General features: G+C 38.0%; 1 protein-coding gene across 50 annotated transcripts in view; it reads right to left on the bottom strand.

Moving 5' to 3' along the window:
• The window catches only part of RBFOX2 (RNA binding fox-1 homolog 2), a 265,853-nt gene that overhangs the window by 53,218 nt on the left and 197,196 nt on the right, over positions 1 to 15,439 (bottom strand). For all 50 annotated transcript variants that reach the window (XR_011534750.1, XR_011534751.1, XR_011534749.1 and 47 more), the window contains one exon: positions 9,496 to 9,720. Coding sequence is in view for 45 of the 50 variants with exons in the window: in XM_070600264.1 (XP_070456365.1) it covers positions 9,496 to 9,720 (225 nt within the window). In the remaining 5 variants the exon portion in view is untranslated. The remainder of the gene's footprint in view (positions 1 to 9,495; positions 9,721 to 15,439) is intronic.

A 15,439-nucleotide genomic window follows, 5' to 3' on the forward strand; every position in this document is an offset into this window, starting at 1 on the left:
AAGTTGATGAGTGTGGATAGCTTGTATGGGCTCATGGTCCTCTACCTTTCTTACTCTGGGGGGAAAATGAGGGTCTCTCTTAGAAAAGTGGTTGGCTGGATGGATGAATTCCTCTGTAGTCCCAGGCCTCTAATTCTAGCCTGGAAATAGAACATCATAATAATTACGTATGCTTTGGGCTGAAGGTAATATGGCCCAATAACACAGAACATGACAGCAGGATTTGGGCTCCATCTTAACCATGATGTTCCAAAAGTCCTCATATGGGCAAATGGACCCACTGTTAAGGGCTATAACTTCTTGGCTATGTTTTAGTGGGTCACCACTCTACAAGGCACCTTCAAGTAAGGGAGTCAATGAGTAATTCTAAGGGGGGATGGTTAGACTGACCTTCTGATGGTAGAGAAGCACAAGAAAATCTGGCTTCAACTCCAGAGACAGGGTGTGCAAAAGAGAGAGGAAATTAAGGATTATGGACAATATGGGGTCTGAGTTATCTTTATTTAGAGGTACACCTGAAGGCCCACCAAAGAGGACAGTTGTAAAATCTACAGCTGATTAATACAGAAAGGCAGGCCACTGAGCTATTCCCTCAAATCTCTGCTATAGATGCACCAACAACTCTGTTCAAATGCTTCAAATGACATGCCTAACATCTTACTCCACCTTTATAAGCTTCTTTTTTTCATTCAAAAACCTTACTAAACATCCATTATATACCAATGGGAGTAATAAGAAGAGGGCAAGTAACAGTTCCTGTCCTCAAGGAAAGTACAATCCAATAGGCGGTCAGAATATATATACAAATATAAACCTCATAACTGAAGATTATTCACCAAAGCTTGTCTACTTCAAATACTCTGGTTATTTATGCCTGCTGGCATTTGGTACAATATCTAAGCATTCAGAAACTGAGGTCCTTTCTTCTCCGCAGGCACGCTCAGTGATAATCAAGCCTCTGCAGACCCAGGTGGGAGACCCCTAACTGCTATCTCTTTTGCTGATGCACAGTATGGAAGCAACTGACTGTCAAAACAAGCCTCATCTTAAGAGCACAAGAAACTTCTGGCCCCACGTTAAAATCAATTTCTAAAATACATTTTAGGAATAAAACTTTCAGATGTTATTGCTTATTTCTCATTTTCGTATGAGAAGACCTTTCTTTTTGTTCTCTCCATCAACAAGATGGGACTATCCATCCAACATAAACATGATCTATATTAAAATACAGCTGTAGTTCACAATAATAAAAGTACAAATAAACGACACTTATCAGGACAACTGATTTTAAAAGATGGTTAAAAGCAATCATCTTAAAAAACTATTTAAACAAGTAATTTACAAAGCATTTCTAATTTATTCTCAGTACAGTCCTGTCAGGTAGGCATTATTAGCTTCATCTGATAGATGAGGAAACTGACACTTGGGAGGTAAAATGATTCATTCAAAATATAGTTATTGCAATAAGGATGACACAATCTTTGACTCTGATCTCCTTATTTGACTCATCCAATCAGTTGTCAAATCCTGAATATTTTACCTTCAAAATCTAACTTCACTTCCTCCCTCTTCTATATAACCACTCCAACTCCCAGTCCAGAGTCTCATCATCAACTCTAAGCACGAGACTCTTTCCTAACCAGGCTCCCTGCTTCTCTACTTATTTATTTTGAGTGTGTGAGGAAGATTGTTGCTGAGCTAACACGTGTGCCAGTCTTCCTCTATTTTCTATGTGGGATGCCGCCACAGCATGGCTTGATGAGTGGTGTGTAGGTCCCCGCCCGGGACCTGAACCCGTGAACCCTGGGCTGCCACAGCACTACACTACACCACCGGGCCGGCCCCTCTACTTATTTTGTATATGCAACAGATTAATCTTCTGATGCTTAGGTCTGCTCACTGCCATCTCCTAGCTCAAAAACCTTTAATAAAGTCATTTCTCAGGCAGGTATTCAAATACTCTTCCCAATTTGTACTCAAGCGACCTTTCTCCCAGCTTATTTCCTGCTGGTCTCCACGAAACACCCAAAGCTTCAGCCAAATGGAACCCCACACTTTAACTCAAAGACACTTTGATCTTTCCCATCTCTCCAATTTTGCTTTGAGAAATGACTTTCCTAATTCTTCCCACCACCTTCTATACATGTTTGAATTCGAATCCCTCAACACAAGGCCCAGACCAACGCTATCTCCACCAAGAAGCCTCAGCTTCTTTCTCCTCAGACCTCCCAAGGCACACCTGTTATCCTCTTTAATTTTTTCCCCAAGAAATAGTTACTGAGTAACTATTAAGTGTCAACCACTATAAAAAGTCAGGGAATGCAGAGATGAACAAAAAGAACATTTTCTTTAAAAGCTTACAGTTTAGTGAGGGAGGCAAAAGTGAACCAAAAACTCACGCCTCATAAGGTCCACAAAAAGTGGTCAGCTCAGGAGTCTCCTTGAGCCTAAATGAAGGATACAGAGATTTAGCTTTGTCTAGGAAAGTCAAGCAAAGCTTCCCAGCGGAGCTGACACTTTGACTGAGTGGGAAAAGATGCACAGGTGCCTGCTAAGAGGATTAATGCGCATAGCCGCTATCTCCTTCCGTGGAGCTGGAGATGAAGAGTCAGAGTGGGAGACTGGAGAGGACGGCCTTTGAATTGCCCAAGTGTACAAACCCTAATGTGCCATGAAGGGCCATTTCAGGAATCACAATCAAATACTGTTTGTGGAAGCGATTTTTAAACTGAAAAGTGCTATACAAATAAAGATATAATTTATTTATACATAACAACGCTTCCTATCTACCTTTTGAATTTAATTGGCAACAGGAATTACCAGACTCATTTTAAGAAACATATACACAGACAGTAAAAGTTTGACAGAATCATCTAAAATGCTATCAAATGTAGGCTTTATGATATCCTGCTGTCCTGCTCAATCTCTCTCTCTATACACCCCACCCGAGAAACACACAGACGTACAGAACTTCCAAAGGTAAATGGCCCAAGAGCAGTGAATTCACATTCAAAATTCACACTTAAGAATATAAGAAGTAACTTCAACCAGAGCTTCCTAATAATTTCCCATTTTATTGTCAGAAACTTCCTAAAATTAGAGAACCTGTGCTATCTCTGTTTGTAGGCACAACTCAAAGAATTTTCCATTTTCTCTTCAGCATCAATAAATTCACAATCTATACACATGGATTCCTAATCTTATTTCAGTATTTCTTTAGGAACTCAAATTGGTCAACATAATGCAAAATTATCTAGTGAACGGTTTCTAAGACGCATGAAGAACAGAAGTCTTAACTATATATATTTATATTACAAAGCAGGGCTCACCCTTACCACTGTCATTAGAAACACAATCTGCGAGTCTGAAACAATGGGAAACAGGGGCAATAAGCAAAAAAAGAGAAAGAGAAGTAAGCAGCGGTGAGAAGTTCAGTGAGTAATTGCAAACTACCATGAAATGATTCAGGGAAAGGACTTCTGGCTATGATGGCGTGAACAGGTCAGCGAATCCTCTCCTCAAAACATGACATTAAAAAAACTGGACGAAATCGTCAAACAGGCATTTCAGGGTTTTGGAAATCAATCAAAGGCAGACAATAGAGAAATTTCTTGAAAAATTGCTAGAGCTTTAGGGTAAGGAGTCTACAAATTTACTGCCTGGGGATACTCCAACCTGCTAATCCCACCCTCCTCTTGTCTCTCAGCTCTGCTGGGGGACTCAGTTTGATCAGGACAGGGCTGGGGCCACGAAAACCAGCAGCTTTGCAGCCAGGAGGCAGACTCAACGTGGGGCAGTGGGCGGTGGAGGCAGCAGAAAACCCAGAGCTTTGTCAGCTAAAAGTGGCAACTGGGTAAGACCCTAACGGGGGAAACAAAGTTCTAGCTTGAGGCTGGGTCTGACTGGAGGGAGTGGAAGGCCAGCCAGAAATCTGAAGAGAAGATCCTGGAAATGAGAGAATCATAGAAGAGTTAGATATGCTCTCCTCACATCCCTGGCTGACTGTGAAACTGCACACGAGGAGAGGAGACATGAGAGGGCCCAAGACAAAGAAAAAGTCAAGGCAGACTTGACAACTGGCTGAACTCTGAATGTATTTCCCAACCCACAAACAGATTGACAGAGAGTAGAAGCTTTATAAGCTCGAAGTGCTTAAAAGCACAACCTCTGCCCAAAACATTGGCTGACCACTAAGCTATGGAGACTTTAAAGGGCTGACTCCTGGCCAGGCTAAAAAGTAAAACTGAGAGTGAAAAACACTAAGCAGAAACATCAGTGGTTGCACACCATGCAAGAGTCACATTCCACAGTTTAAGTCCAGGCAAATTACTTAAAAAAATATAGACACCTGCATCTCTCAAAAAAAACAAATAACACTTCAGAGTTGCTAAAATATATTACTAAAATGTCTAATTTATTAAAAAATTACAAGACACGCCAAGAAACAGGAAAGTTTGCCTCATACTCAAGAAAACAAGCAGTAACTATAAACAGATCTTAGTGGGCCTGGATGTTGGATCTAGCAGATGATTTCGAAGCAGCAATTACAAATGTATTCAAAGAATTAAAGGAAATATGATGACAAGTAAGGAACCTCAATAAAGAAACAAATCATACATGAAAATTCTAGAGCTGAAAAGTGCAATAACTGAAATAAAAAATTCACTAAATGGGCTCAACAGCTGATTTGATATGGCAGAACAAAGACTGAGTGAACTGAAAGAGAGATCAAGAGAAATTATCCGATCTAAAGAACAGAGAGAAAAAAGATTGAAGAAAAAAGAATAGAACTTTAGATTCTGTTGAGATTCAGCTTAAAAACAAACAGAATCCGAACCTGAGGAAGAACATCAGTTGTCGAAACACACCCGCAGTGGAAGTCGCAGGATGAGAAGTGGAAGAACAAATATTCGAAGAAATTATGCTCAAAAACTCCCCAACTTTGATGAAAAACATCAATCTACAGATCCAAAAACCTCAATCGACTCCAAGTGTGATAAAAACAAAAAGATCCACCCTACACACACCAGCGTCCAACTGCTCAAACTGCTCAAAGCCAAAGGTAAACAAAAAATCGTAAAGCAGCAAGAGAAAAACAACTCATCACATACAGGGAACAACAGGATTAACAGCTGACTCTCACCAGAGGCCTGAGGGCAATGGGATGACAGAGTTAAAGTGCTGGGGAGTCGGGGAGAAACCATCCACCAAGCAAAACTATCCTTGAAAAAGGAGGCGAAAGAAAGACATTCCTAGATAAACCAAAACAGAAAATTTGTTTCAAAAGACCTAGTGTATAGAAAATACTAAAGGATGTCCTACAGGCTGAAAGGAAATGACATCGGAAAATAACCCAAATCCATAAGGAAGATATGAAGATCATGGAAAATGGTAAATATCTTCAAAAATGTAAGATTCTTTAAAGTAATAATTATAATACTATATTGTTGCATTTCTAACATATACATAAGTATAATATATATGACAATAATAGCACAAAAGATGGTGAGGAATGGAGCTATACTGGACCAAAGCTGCTATATTTTACCAGAATAACACACACACACACACACACCCCCATCAATAGGTTGTGATAAGTCAAAGACGTAATCTTTGACCAAGAACTAAAAAAATACAAATTTTAAAAAAAATAATTTTAAAAATCACAAAGGGATTTAAAAGGTACTGTAAGAACTAAACAGAAATCAGTAAAGAAGGAACAGAGGAACAATAAAAGACATGAGACATAAAAACAAACAGTAAAATGGTAGACATAACTCCACCCATATTAACAATTACAGGTATATCTTGTTTTAGTGCACTTTGCAGATATTGCATTTTTTAAAAGACCCTCCACCAGCAAAAAGATTACAACTTGCTGAAGGCTCAGAAAATGGTTAGCACTTTTAAGCAATAAAATATTTTTAGATTAAGGTATGTACATTGTTTTTTTATACATTATTCTATTGCACACTTAATAGACTATAGTATAGCATAAACATAACTTTCATATGCACTGGGAAACCAAAAAATTCTTGTGACTTGCTTTATGGCAACATTTGCTTTATTGAAGTGGTCTGGAACTGAACCTGCAATATCTCCAGGGTAGGTGTGTACATTAAATGTAAACAGACTAAATGCTCTGATAAAAAGGCAGCAATTTTCAGACTGGATAAAAAAGTAAGATCCAATTATATGTTTTTTTACAAGAGACATACCTTAGACTCAAGAGTTTGAAATAAAATGAAGGGAAAACATGTCATGCAAATAGTAATCCTAAGAGAGCTGAAGTGGTGATATTAACATCAGACAAAATAGACTTAAGGGAAGAAATATTAATAGAGACCAAAAAAAATTTCATATTGATAAAAGGGCCAATTGGTTAGGAACATTCTGTTGGACAGACCATCTACTAAGCCATGAAACAAGTCTCAATAAATTTAAAAAGACTGAAATCATACAAACTGTGTTCTTTGACCACAATGGGATTAAATTATAATCAACAAAAGAATGAAACTTGGGAAATCCTCAAACATTTGGAAATTAAACAACACTTCTATGTAACCCAGGATCAAAGAAGAAATCATAAGAAAATTTTCAAAATACCTTGAACTGAATGAAAATGTAACACAACAACATATCACATTTTATGGGATGCAGCTAAAAAGAAACTTAAAGGGAAATATATAGCTTTAAACACATATAAGAAAGGAAAGAAGTCTAAAATTGATGATCTAAGGTTACACCTCAAGAAGCTAGGAAAATAAGACCAAATCAAACCCAAAGCTAGTAGAAGGAAAGAAATAATAAAGTTCAGAATGGAAATCAATGAAACAGGAACAGAAAAATAATAGATTAAAAAAACCAATGAGGGGCCGGCCTGGTGGCGCAGCGGTTAAGTTCGCACGCTCCGCTTCTCGGCGGCCCGGGGTTCGCTGGTTCGGATCCTGGGTGTGGACATGGCACTGCTTGGCAGCCATGCTGTGGTAGGCGTCCCATGTATAAACTAGAGGAAGATGGGCATGGATGTTAGCTCAGAGCCAGTCTTCCTCAGCAAAAAGAGGAGGACTGGCAGTAGTTAGCTGAGGGCTAATCTTCCTCAAAAAAAAAACAAAAAAACAATGAAATCAAAAGCTGATTTATTCTGGAAAGATGTGCAAAATTAGTAAACTTTAGCTAGACTGACCAAGGAAAAGAGAGAGAAGACATAATCACCAAAATCCAGACTGAAGGAGGGCTATCACTGCAGATGCTACAGAAATTACAACGATCACATGGGTGATGAAGGATAACTTCATATCAGTAACATAAACAATTGAGATGAAATAGAAAAATTCCCAGAAAGACAAAAATTACCAAAATTGATTTAATGAGAAATAAAAATAGAAATAAAAAGAGAAAAAAGAAAAGACTGAGGGGTGGGACGCATGCCTGAGTGGTTAAGTTCACGTGCCCTGTTTCAGTGGCCCAAGGTTTTGCCAGTTTGGATCCTGGGCACAGACTTAGCACTGCTCCTCACGCCACGCTGAGGAGCGTCCCACACAGCATAACTGGAAGGAACTACAACTAGAATAGACACCTATGTACTGAGGGGCTGGAGGAGAAGAAGAAAAATGAAAAATAAAGATTGGCAACAGATGTTAGCTCAGGGCCGACCTTTAAAAGAAAAACAGACTGACAACTAGTAAAGAAATAGATTTAGGAATTAAAATATCTTGATAAAGCTTTGGATTTCTATTTTATTCCTTCTTTGTCCTTTTCACAGTTCTTCTGGTAAGTCTGTGAGTTCGTAACTATTTGAAAGTGATTTGGAAACACAGCTAACAGAGCAGCTTGTATATTCATGATTCTAAAACAATGCTATGGAATGCCTCATTTGCTACCATCATGCCTAGACTTTTCAAATAAATTGTGCCCATTACTTATGAAAATATGAAATTATGTGCTTATATATATCTGATCAACACTGGAAAAACAGCATGTTTTCAAAGAAAGAATCGATTTCTTGGTGGTCTAATATCTAATAAAAGAAAATGGAAAGTATTTGCAGTTAAATCCATCCTTATTCAACGAAAGCTTCCACTATAAAGCTCTTTATTGGGAAGCAAATCTTATCAAGTGTCTTAAAGGCTGAATAAAGCTCTCCTGATAATCTGATACAGGAAAGGCAAAAAGAAATCTAAAAACTAGAGAGAGATCTTTCTATGCAGAGTATAGAACACTTTTATCTTTGGAAATATTCCATACAATCCCACAGAGAATATGATTTCCTGTATAATATATACGTGATACATACCTACTGTTAATTTAGGACATTTCCTTTACTTTAGCAAGTTAGTAGTAAGAGGCCAGGTCAAAGAGATAGGCTGGGGCCAGGAAGTAATAAACCCAGCACAGAGTTTGGAATTTATTCTAAGTACGTTAGGGAATCACTAGAGTTAAGCAGGAAAATAGCATTATTTGCATTAAAAAACCCCACAAAAAGTATCTTGGCTATAAAACTATGTGGAGAATGGACAAATTAGGTAGCAGTAACATAGGAAATAAGTGATGAAGTTTGCACCACAGTGGTAACACGATGATAAACACCTTACATGAATTAAACTCTTAACTCTCCTAATAGCCACTTAAGGTAGGTACTATTGTCTTCATTTTTTGAGCAAGCCAAGGCAGAAAGAGATTAAATAAGTGGTCCAAGTAGGAAGCACAGTGAGACTCAAACCCAAGAAATCTGGCAGAAGAACTGAGCTCTTAATCACGTGCACTATCCAGCTATAGTATTAAGATAAGAGAAGAGACTGAAGTGAGAAAAGGTTTTAGAGTTATGGTTGCCAAGACTTGCTAACGGATTGGATGTGGAGTTCAGGAAAGAAAGAAGGAAAAAATGACTCATAGATTTTCCTTGAGCAACTAGGTGAATTTGGTACTACAACTGTATATAGAGAGGATATAAAAGAAGAGGAAAAGGGGTCCTAGGACCCAGGCCTGGAGTGTTGCAATATGTAAAAAGTTGAACAGAGAAAGAAGAACCAGCAAAAGAGACTAAGAAAGAACTTCCAGTGCTTTGGAGGAAAATAGGGAGTGTCTCGAAAGACAAGAGATTCAAGTATTTCAAGGAGGAGAGAGGAGGCAATGTGTAGAGAGACAGTGTACGATAAGAACAGAGAAGGGACCATGAGATTTTGCAAAATGAAGGTTACTGGTGAAGCTGAGAAGAGTAGCACCCCTCTAAGTTTGCTCTCGTCATTGCACTTATCTTGTTAGAGCGTCTGTCCCATCTCTAGACTGAAAGCTCCTGGGCAGGGACTGTTGAGTTTTAACTCTCAATCTTTATCTTCTAATTACAAGCTTGGAGTAGAACTGAAATTACATAGATGCTATATAGTGTAACGTAAATGCTAAGTTAATTCAAAAGGCTTTCTGGTATGATGATTAAGGTGAAGATTTCAACATGATGGCATGCCTCCTGCCATTTTCCAGCTCACAATCACATACCGTGAGAGAGCCATTTTGCGCGCTGGGTGAGCTGCTGCTCTGCTCCCCGTGGGCCTGCGTACTTCCGTAGAGCGTCAGGTTATGCTCACTGGTCTGGCCGGCATAGTCCTGAGTGTGTGGCACTCCATATTCTGTGGGAATTCCATTCTGTGGAGGTGGTGGAAACGGGATGGTAGTAAAAGGCTGAACCATTGCGTCAGGAGTTGTTGTTGGCTCCTGGTTACCCTAAAACAAATAGTGAGACAGAGAAAATAAGGAGAAAGGTGATTTTAAAGTCTTATTACATAATTACTTTTAAGGTGAGCATACAAAATTCTCTTGTTCAAGAAAGTTCATGGAAGCCTTATTCACAATAGCCCCAACTGAAAATGATTGTACTGAAATCAATGGATAAACAAATTGTGGTCTATTCACAAAATGGAGTGCTACACAGCAAAAACCAATAAACAAAAATGAACTAACTTGCAACAACACTGATGAGTCGTAATATTGTATCGGATAAAAGAAGCCAGACACACAAAAATACACACTGTATAATTCCATTCATATGAAATACAAGAAGAAACTAATCTATGGTAACAGAAGTGAGAAAGCAGCTCTGTCTTCTTTGGGTGGGGGTAGCATTCACGGAAATTTGGTACTACAGAACATTCTAGGATGATGGAAATGTTATATATCTTATTATCGGTGATATCAAATCATTAAAATTCACTAAACTGAACAAGTGGTAAGTATGTTATTATATGCTAATTATAACAAAAGAAAAATAAGACAAAAAATCATCAACAACATATTAAACTGTGAAGTATTTATCACTATTATTAAAAATCAGGAGATAATTGTACCCACTACTATTATTCCTTCTACATACAACAAAACAACAAAAACAAAATGGAGACAAAAGTAATAAAAAAAGATAAGTTACCCTTACAAATATAGCTATATACTTAGAGAAGCCAAGAGAATGAACTACAAACTAGTAGACCTAACAATAAAAACTTCTCAGATTTATACATAACTTTCAAAACTAGCAATAACCAGTTATTCCAAAAAGTAACAAAATTTTCATTGTAATATAAAATATACAATACATAAAATAGAACAAGACTTGAATAGATAGAAAGATACATTTGGTTTCTGGAGGAATACTTAATATAAAAACGCTAATCCTTCCTAAAGTAAAATGTAACCCTAACGTCATTTCCAAACAGAAACAAATGGTGTCTGAGGAAGGACAGGGGACTAAAAACGTTTCTAATTTGCATATGAAAAACCAAAAAAAGTTTGGAAAAGGAAAAACTATGAAGTGGGGCATATTCTATCATATATTAAAACTTGCCATAAACTGCTGTGATTAATCAGTAAGAATATACAAAGTGATTAATGGAATATTGATAATCATAAAACAGATTCAAATTTATACGGAAACAATTGAAGATAAAGGTGGCATTTCAATTCAGCGAGTGAAAACTGTTCATTTATCATATGGTATTTGTAAAAGTTGGCTACCTGATAGAAAGAAAATAAAATGAGCCCCTTGGCTCGTGTCCATAGCCAAAAAATTCCAGAAGGAACAAAATCTAACATAACAACTACAACTATAAAAATACAAGAAAACTTGGGAGTACAACTGGGGTGTGTGGGATTCTTCAGTAAGACAGGAAACCTAAAAACCAGAAAGGAAAAAATAAAAGACAGATTTGGCTATGTAAGTTAGAAAGGAAAGAAGGGAGGAAGGATAGGAGGGAAGGGAAGAGAAAGGGAGAGAAATGGACTCCAACAGTCAAAAGAAAAACCAACTGGGGGAAAATATTTGACACAAGTAAGACAGACACACAGGGTTATCATCACTAACGCAAGAGTAAGTCATACAGATTAATAAGAAACCCATACAACAGAAAAAGAGACAAAATGTATCTGAACAATTCACAGAAGATGAAATACTAATGGCTGATACAAAAATGCTCAGCCTCACTAGCAAATGGAAATACCTACAACAAAGTAAGTCTATTTTTTTGTCATCAAATCAACAAAAAATTAAAAAAATTTAATTTAGGTATAACTGACATACAATAACTGCATGTATTTACAGCATACAATTTGGGAAGTTTTGACATATATACATGTACACTCATGAACTCATCACCACAATCAAAATAGTAAACATGTCTAGCCAAAATCTCCAAAAGTTTCTGGTGCTCCCAATAATAAGCATGTATTACTTCTGTTAATAAAGCCTGCAAAATATTTTTTATTTTTATGTATTATTTTGAGGAAGATTAGCCCTCAGCTAACATATGCCACCAACCCTCTTCTTTTTACTGAGGAAGATTGGCCTGAGCTAACATCTGTGCCCAACTTCCTCTATTTTATATGTGGGACGCCTGCCACAGCATGGCTTGATAAGTGGTGCAGAGAGGTCCATACCCAGGATCCGAACTGGCGAACCCCGGGAGGCCGAAGTGGAGTGTGCGAACTTAACCACTTATGCCACTGGGCCAGCCCCAACACATTTTTTAAATATAAGAGAATGACAAACAATGTAATCAATAAGGGAAAGTCAATATGCTGAAACATTGAATTATTGTGCTATTCTCAAGAAAACGGTAGTGACGTTATCTAGAAACAAAAATTCATAACTGTCTTTCAGGTTATACAGCATCAGGATTCAGCTGTCTCCAGTGTCCGAGAATCTTTTTCTACATGGTACTAAGGACTTTTTACATAAAAATCTTCCCTTTGTTTGGTTCTTAGAAATTATGCCATGAAAACCTCACATTTTTACCCATAATTTCTCAGGGAAAAAGACTATCTTTGTCATCCATCAGTATACAGGTCCTCTTCATTATCTCTAGGTTGAAGTATCCTACAATTTCTCCTTAGCTATTCTGGGCATCCTAAGAGGGAAATAAAGTAATTCTCTCCCTTCTCCTTCAGATCAACCTACCTGTCTACTACCTACCTACCTGCATGAAGCATACTGCTTCAGAAGCCCTCCTAGAATTTACTGGCCTGAAGAGAGATGTGAAAGAGAAAATTCAAATTCAGGTGGATTGGTGAATGAAGGAGAATAAAGGCACCAAAGGTCTTCATAGTTCCACACTCCAGCTCCAGGCATAAAGATGACCTTAGAGGACAGAGGGAGGGCCCACGAAGAATCGGTAAAGGCTAGAAGACACTGTTTCTCAGTTACGATTAACACGGCAAAGGGGACTTCTAATGCTTTGACTTTGCTCCTCTCCAACTCATCTCCTACTCCAGCCTCTGGCCTCCACTCAGCCCTCCTGGGAACGACACTCTGGCACACAAGTATACAATATTAACTCTCCCACAGGGGGAATCTTGACGAAGCTGGCTCAGTCAACTGAATAAACACATCAATTAGCAGTGGGAGATGGGAGAAGAAGGGTAAAAACATTTTATAGGATCCACTGTAGCCTTGGCACTATGTGTTTCAAAGAAATACAACACAGGCAGAGGCTGAACTGCTTCCCAAAGAGAAGAGAAATGAGAACCTCTGTTAGGAGATCAAGAAGAAATTCTTAGTATATTATTTTGTTACTTATAGGAAAGTTTTTTACTTTTGTTAAAGAAAAACAACCACTGCATTTACATACTAAGGGAATAAAATTGGGATAGGAGTGCTTTCACATTTTATCTCATACTCTCCAATATCTGAAAATTTCCCCAAGTATACCTTATTGTTATTTAAAATGTTAAATAGTTTCAGATTTCTATTATATTTCCAGGCCACAGTCCAGCGTTATAACTTCAGAAGAGAAGTGCGATGGCCCCCAGACAAACTATGAGATAACAGTTCGCATGACTATTTCTAGGGAAGAACTTACCTCTAGTTTGTATGAAACTGTTTTGTTTCTAATACCTTATACTAAGCGGCTTAAGTATAACTCATCTAAGAATATGAATTAACTTTTCTTCCTGTCCACAAGATTAGACACGATTTGTCTTTTCCCTAATTTCACAGTCTATCAGCTTTCTCTTCCATGAGATTAACAGACAATAAAGAGTTCTATGCAAATAAAGTTTCCACCTCACCTAACAAGAATATAATAAAGATTTAACTATAACTCTCTCTTCCCTAGAACATAAATTATGACTTTACATGAAAGACGAGAGGAAAAATAAAGTATAGTCACCTTTTAGTTCTTATCAGTGTATCCCATTAAAATGAAAGTTCTCTGAAAGCAGGACTAGACTTCACTCTTCCTGCGTGCCAGGAAGTTATCCCAACGTCTGCTGCCTTGTACACCTCGCTTGTGTCTTTTTGCTCAAGTGTCAGCTTATCCTGACCACTCTGTTTAAAATGTCAACTCCTATTTCTCCCTATCCCCTAAGAGCAATAACGATGCTGTCTTCATTTATTCTGTCTCCTCTACTAGAACGCAAGCTTCATGAGGGCAGGAGGTTTTGCTCAGCTCTTGGAACTACGCGGGCACAGCCATACAGTCTTACTCTCACTTAAGGGTTTTGCATCAGCAGAATAATAAAGCAGAACATCTAAGATGAAGGGTGTCCCCACCCTGTAGAAAGCAAACTGTAAGGACAGAAAGAGCACGTTTCATCCAATCCTTCTCCTGTCCCCATGAACTCACTACAGGAAGTTACACACGCAGCAAGTCTTCAGTTAACTGTCTTCCGATCAGCAATACAATTTATAACTATATCGAAAAGTCAGACCTTCTGAATTTCCAAAACAGCAGCCCATATTTCTAACCCCCTGGTTTAAAAACTAAGACAACACAAATGAATAAGAAAGCTGCTTTTCTAAAGCTATTTTTGAAAAATTGAAAAAAAAAAACCAACCCTGGGGCCGGCCCCGTGGCCGAGTGGTTAAATTTACCCGTTCCGCTTCGGCGGCCCAGGGTTTCGCCGGTTTGGATTCTGGACGTGGACATGGCACCGCTCATCAGGCCATGCTGAGGCAGCGTCCCACACAGCACAATCAGAAGGACCTATGACTAGAATATACAACTATGTACTGAGGAGCTTTGGGGAGAAGAGGAAGAAAAAAGATTGGCAGCAGATGTTAGCTCGGGTGCCAATCTTTAAAAAAAGCCCTGAAGAGAGCTACATGAAACAGACAAATCTGAGCTGTAGCATTATTTGACATTTCAATAATTATTCAACAAACCAATACCCTGTCATCTCATCACCATTCTATTACCTACACAAAAGTTTAAAAGAGAAATTAAATATTAAGAGGACAAAAAATACCAGTCTATTTCCCATAGAATGCAGCCCCTGTGAGTCAACAATTTCCAGTCTTTGATTAAAGCTCAAGATGATACCCACACAGGAAAGCAATGTATGAGTTATAAAGACTGGCAACAACTTCTTAAATGTATTATTCTCCAACACAAATTTGTTTATTCCACTACTTAGATACGACCTAAAATATCATCAAATCCATCTGAGACCCAATCAATTTCATATTTTCCCAAAGACAGGCTGGAACGTATGGTTAGAGCATAATCTGGATCTCGGCTTTGCCACTTACTGTAACTGTAGAAACCTAAAGACACTTTAATGCCACCTACCTTCTCCGTGCTTGAGGTTCTTTGTCTATTCTATTTTACAGCAGTGTTAATGCCATTGTATTGCTGTGAAGAATTGGTAAGATAACATGTATGAAGTGACTAAAACCCTTAACTCCCTATAAAAGATGAACGTTCTCAACCACTACAATCACCAGGTAGATCGTAGGGTCAAGCTTCCACAAATTAGCAAATATTAAAATCCCACTAGATGCCACTATAATGGATGTTACGTGAAATTAAAAAAACCCTAATGACCATATTTTTGGGGACAATATTTAAGAAAACAAAGCACAGATATACAAAACTATAGCGGTATATAGAAATCAGCTAGCAAGTAAGAAAAATCCACTAAAGAAGTTTCTAGAATGATCAACCAGATGAAAAGG

This window comes from Equus przewalskii, chromosome 29, assembly GCF_037783145.1.
Source record: "Equus przewalskii isolate Varuska chromosome 29, EquPr2, whole genome shotgun sequence".
Taxonomy (NCBI): Eukaryota; Metazoa; Chordata; class Mammalia; order Perissodactyla; family Equidae; genus Equus; species Equus przewalskii.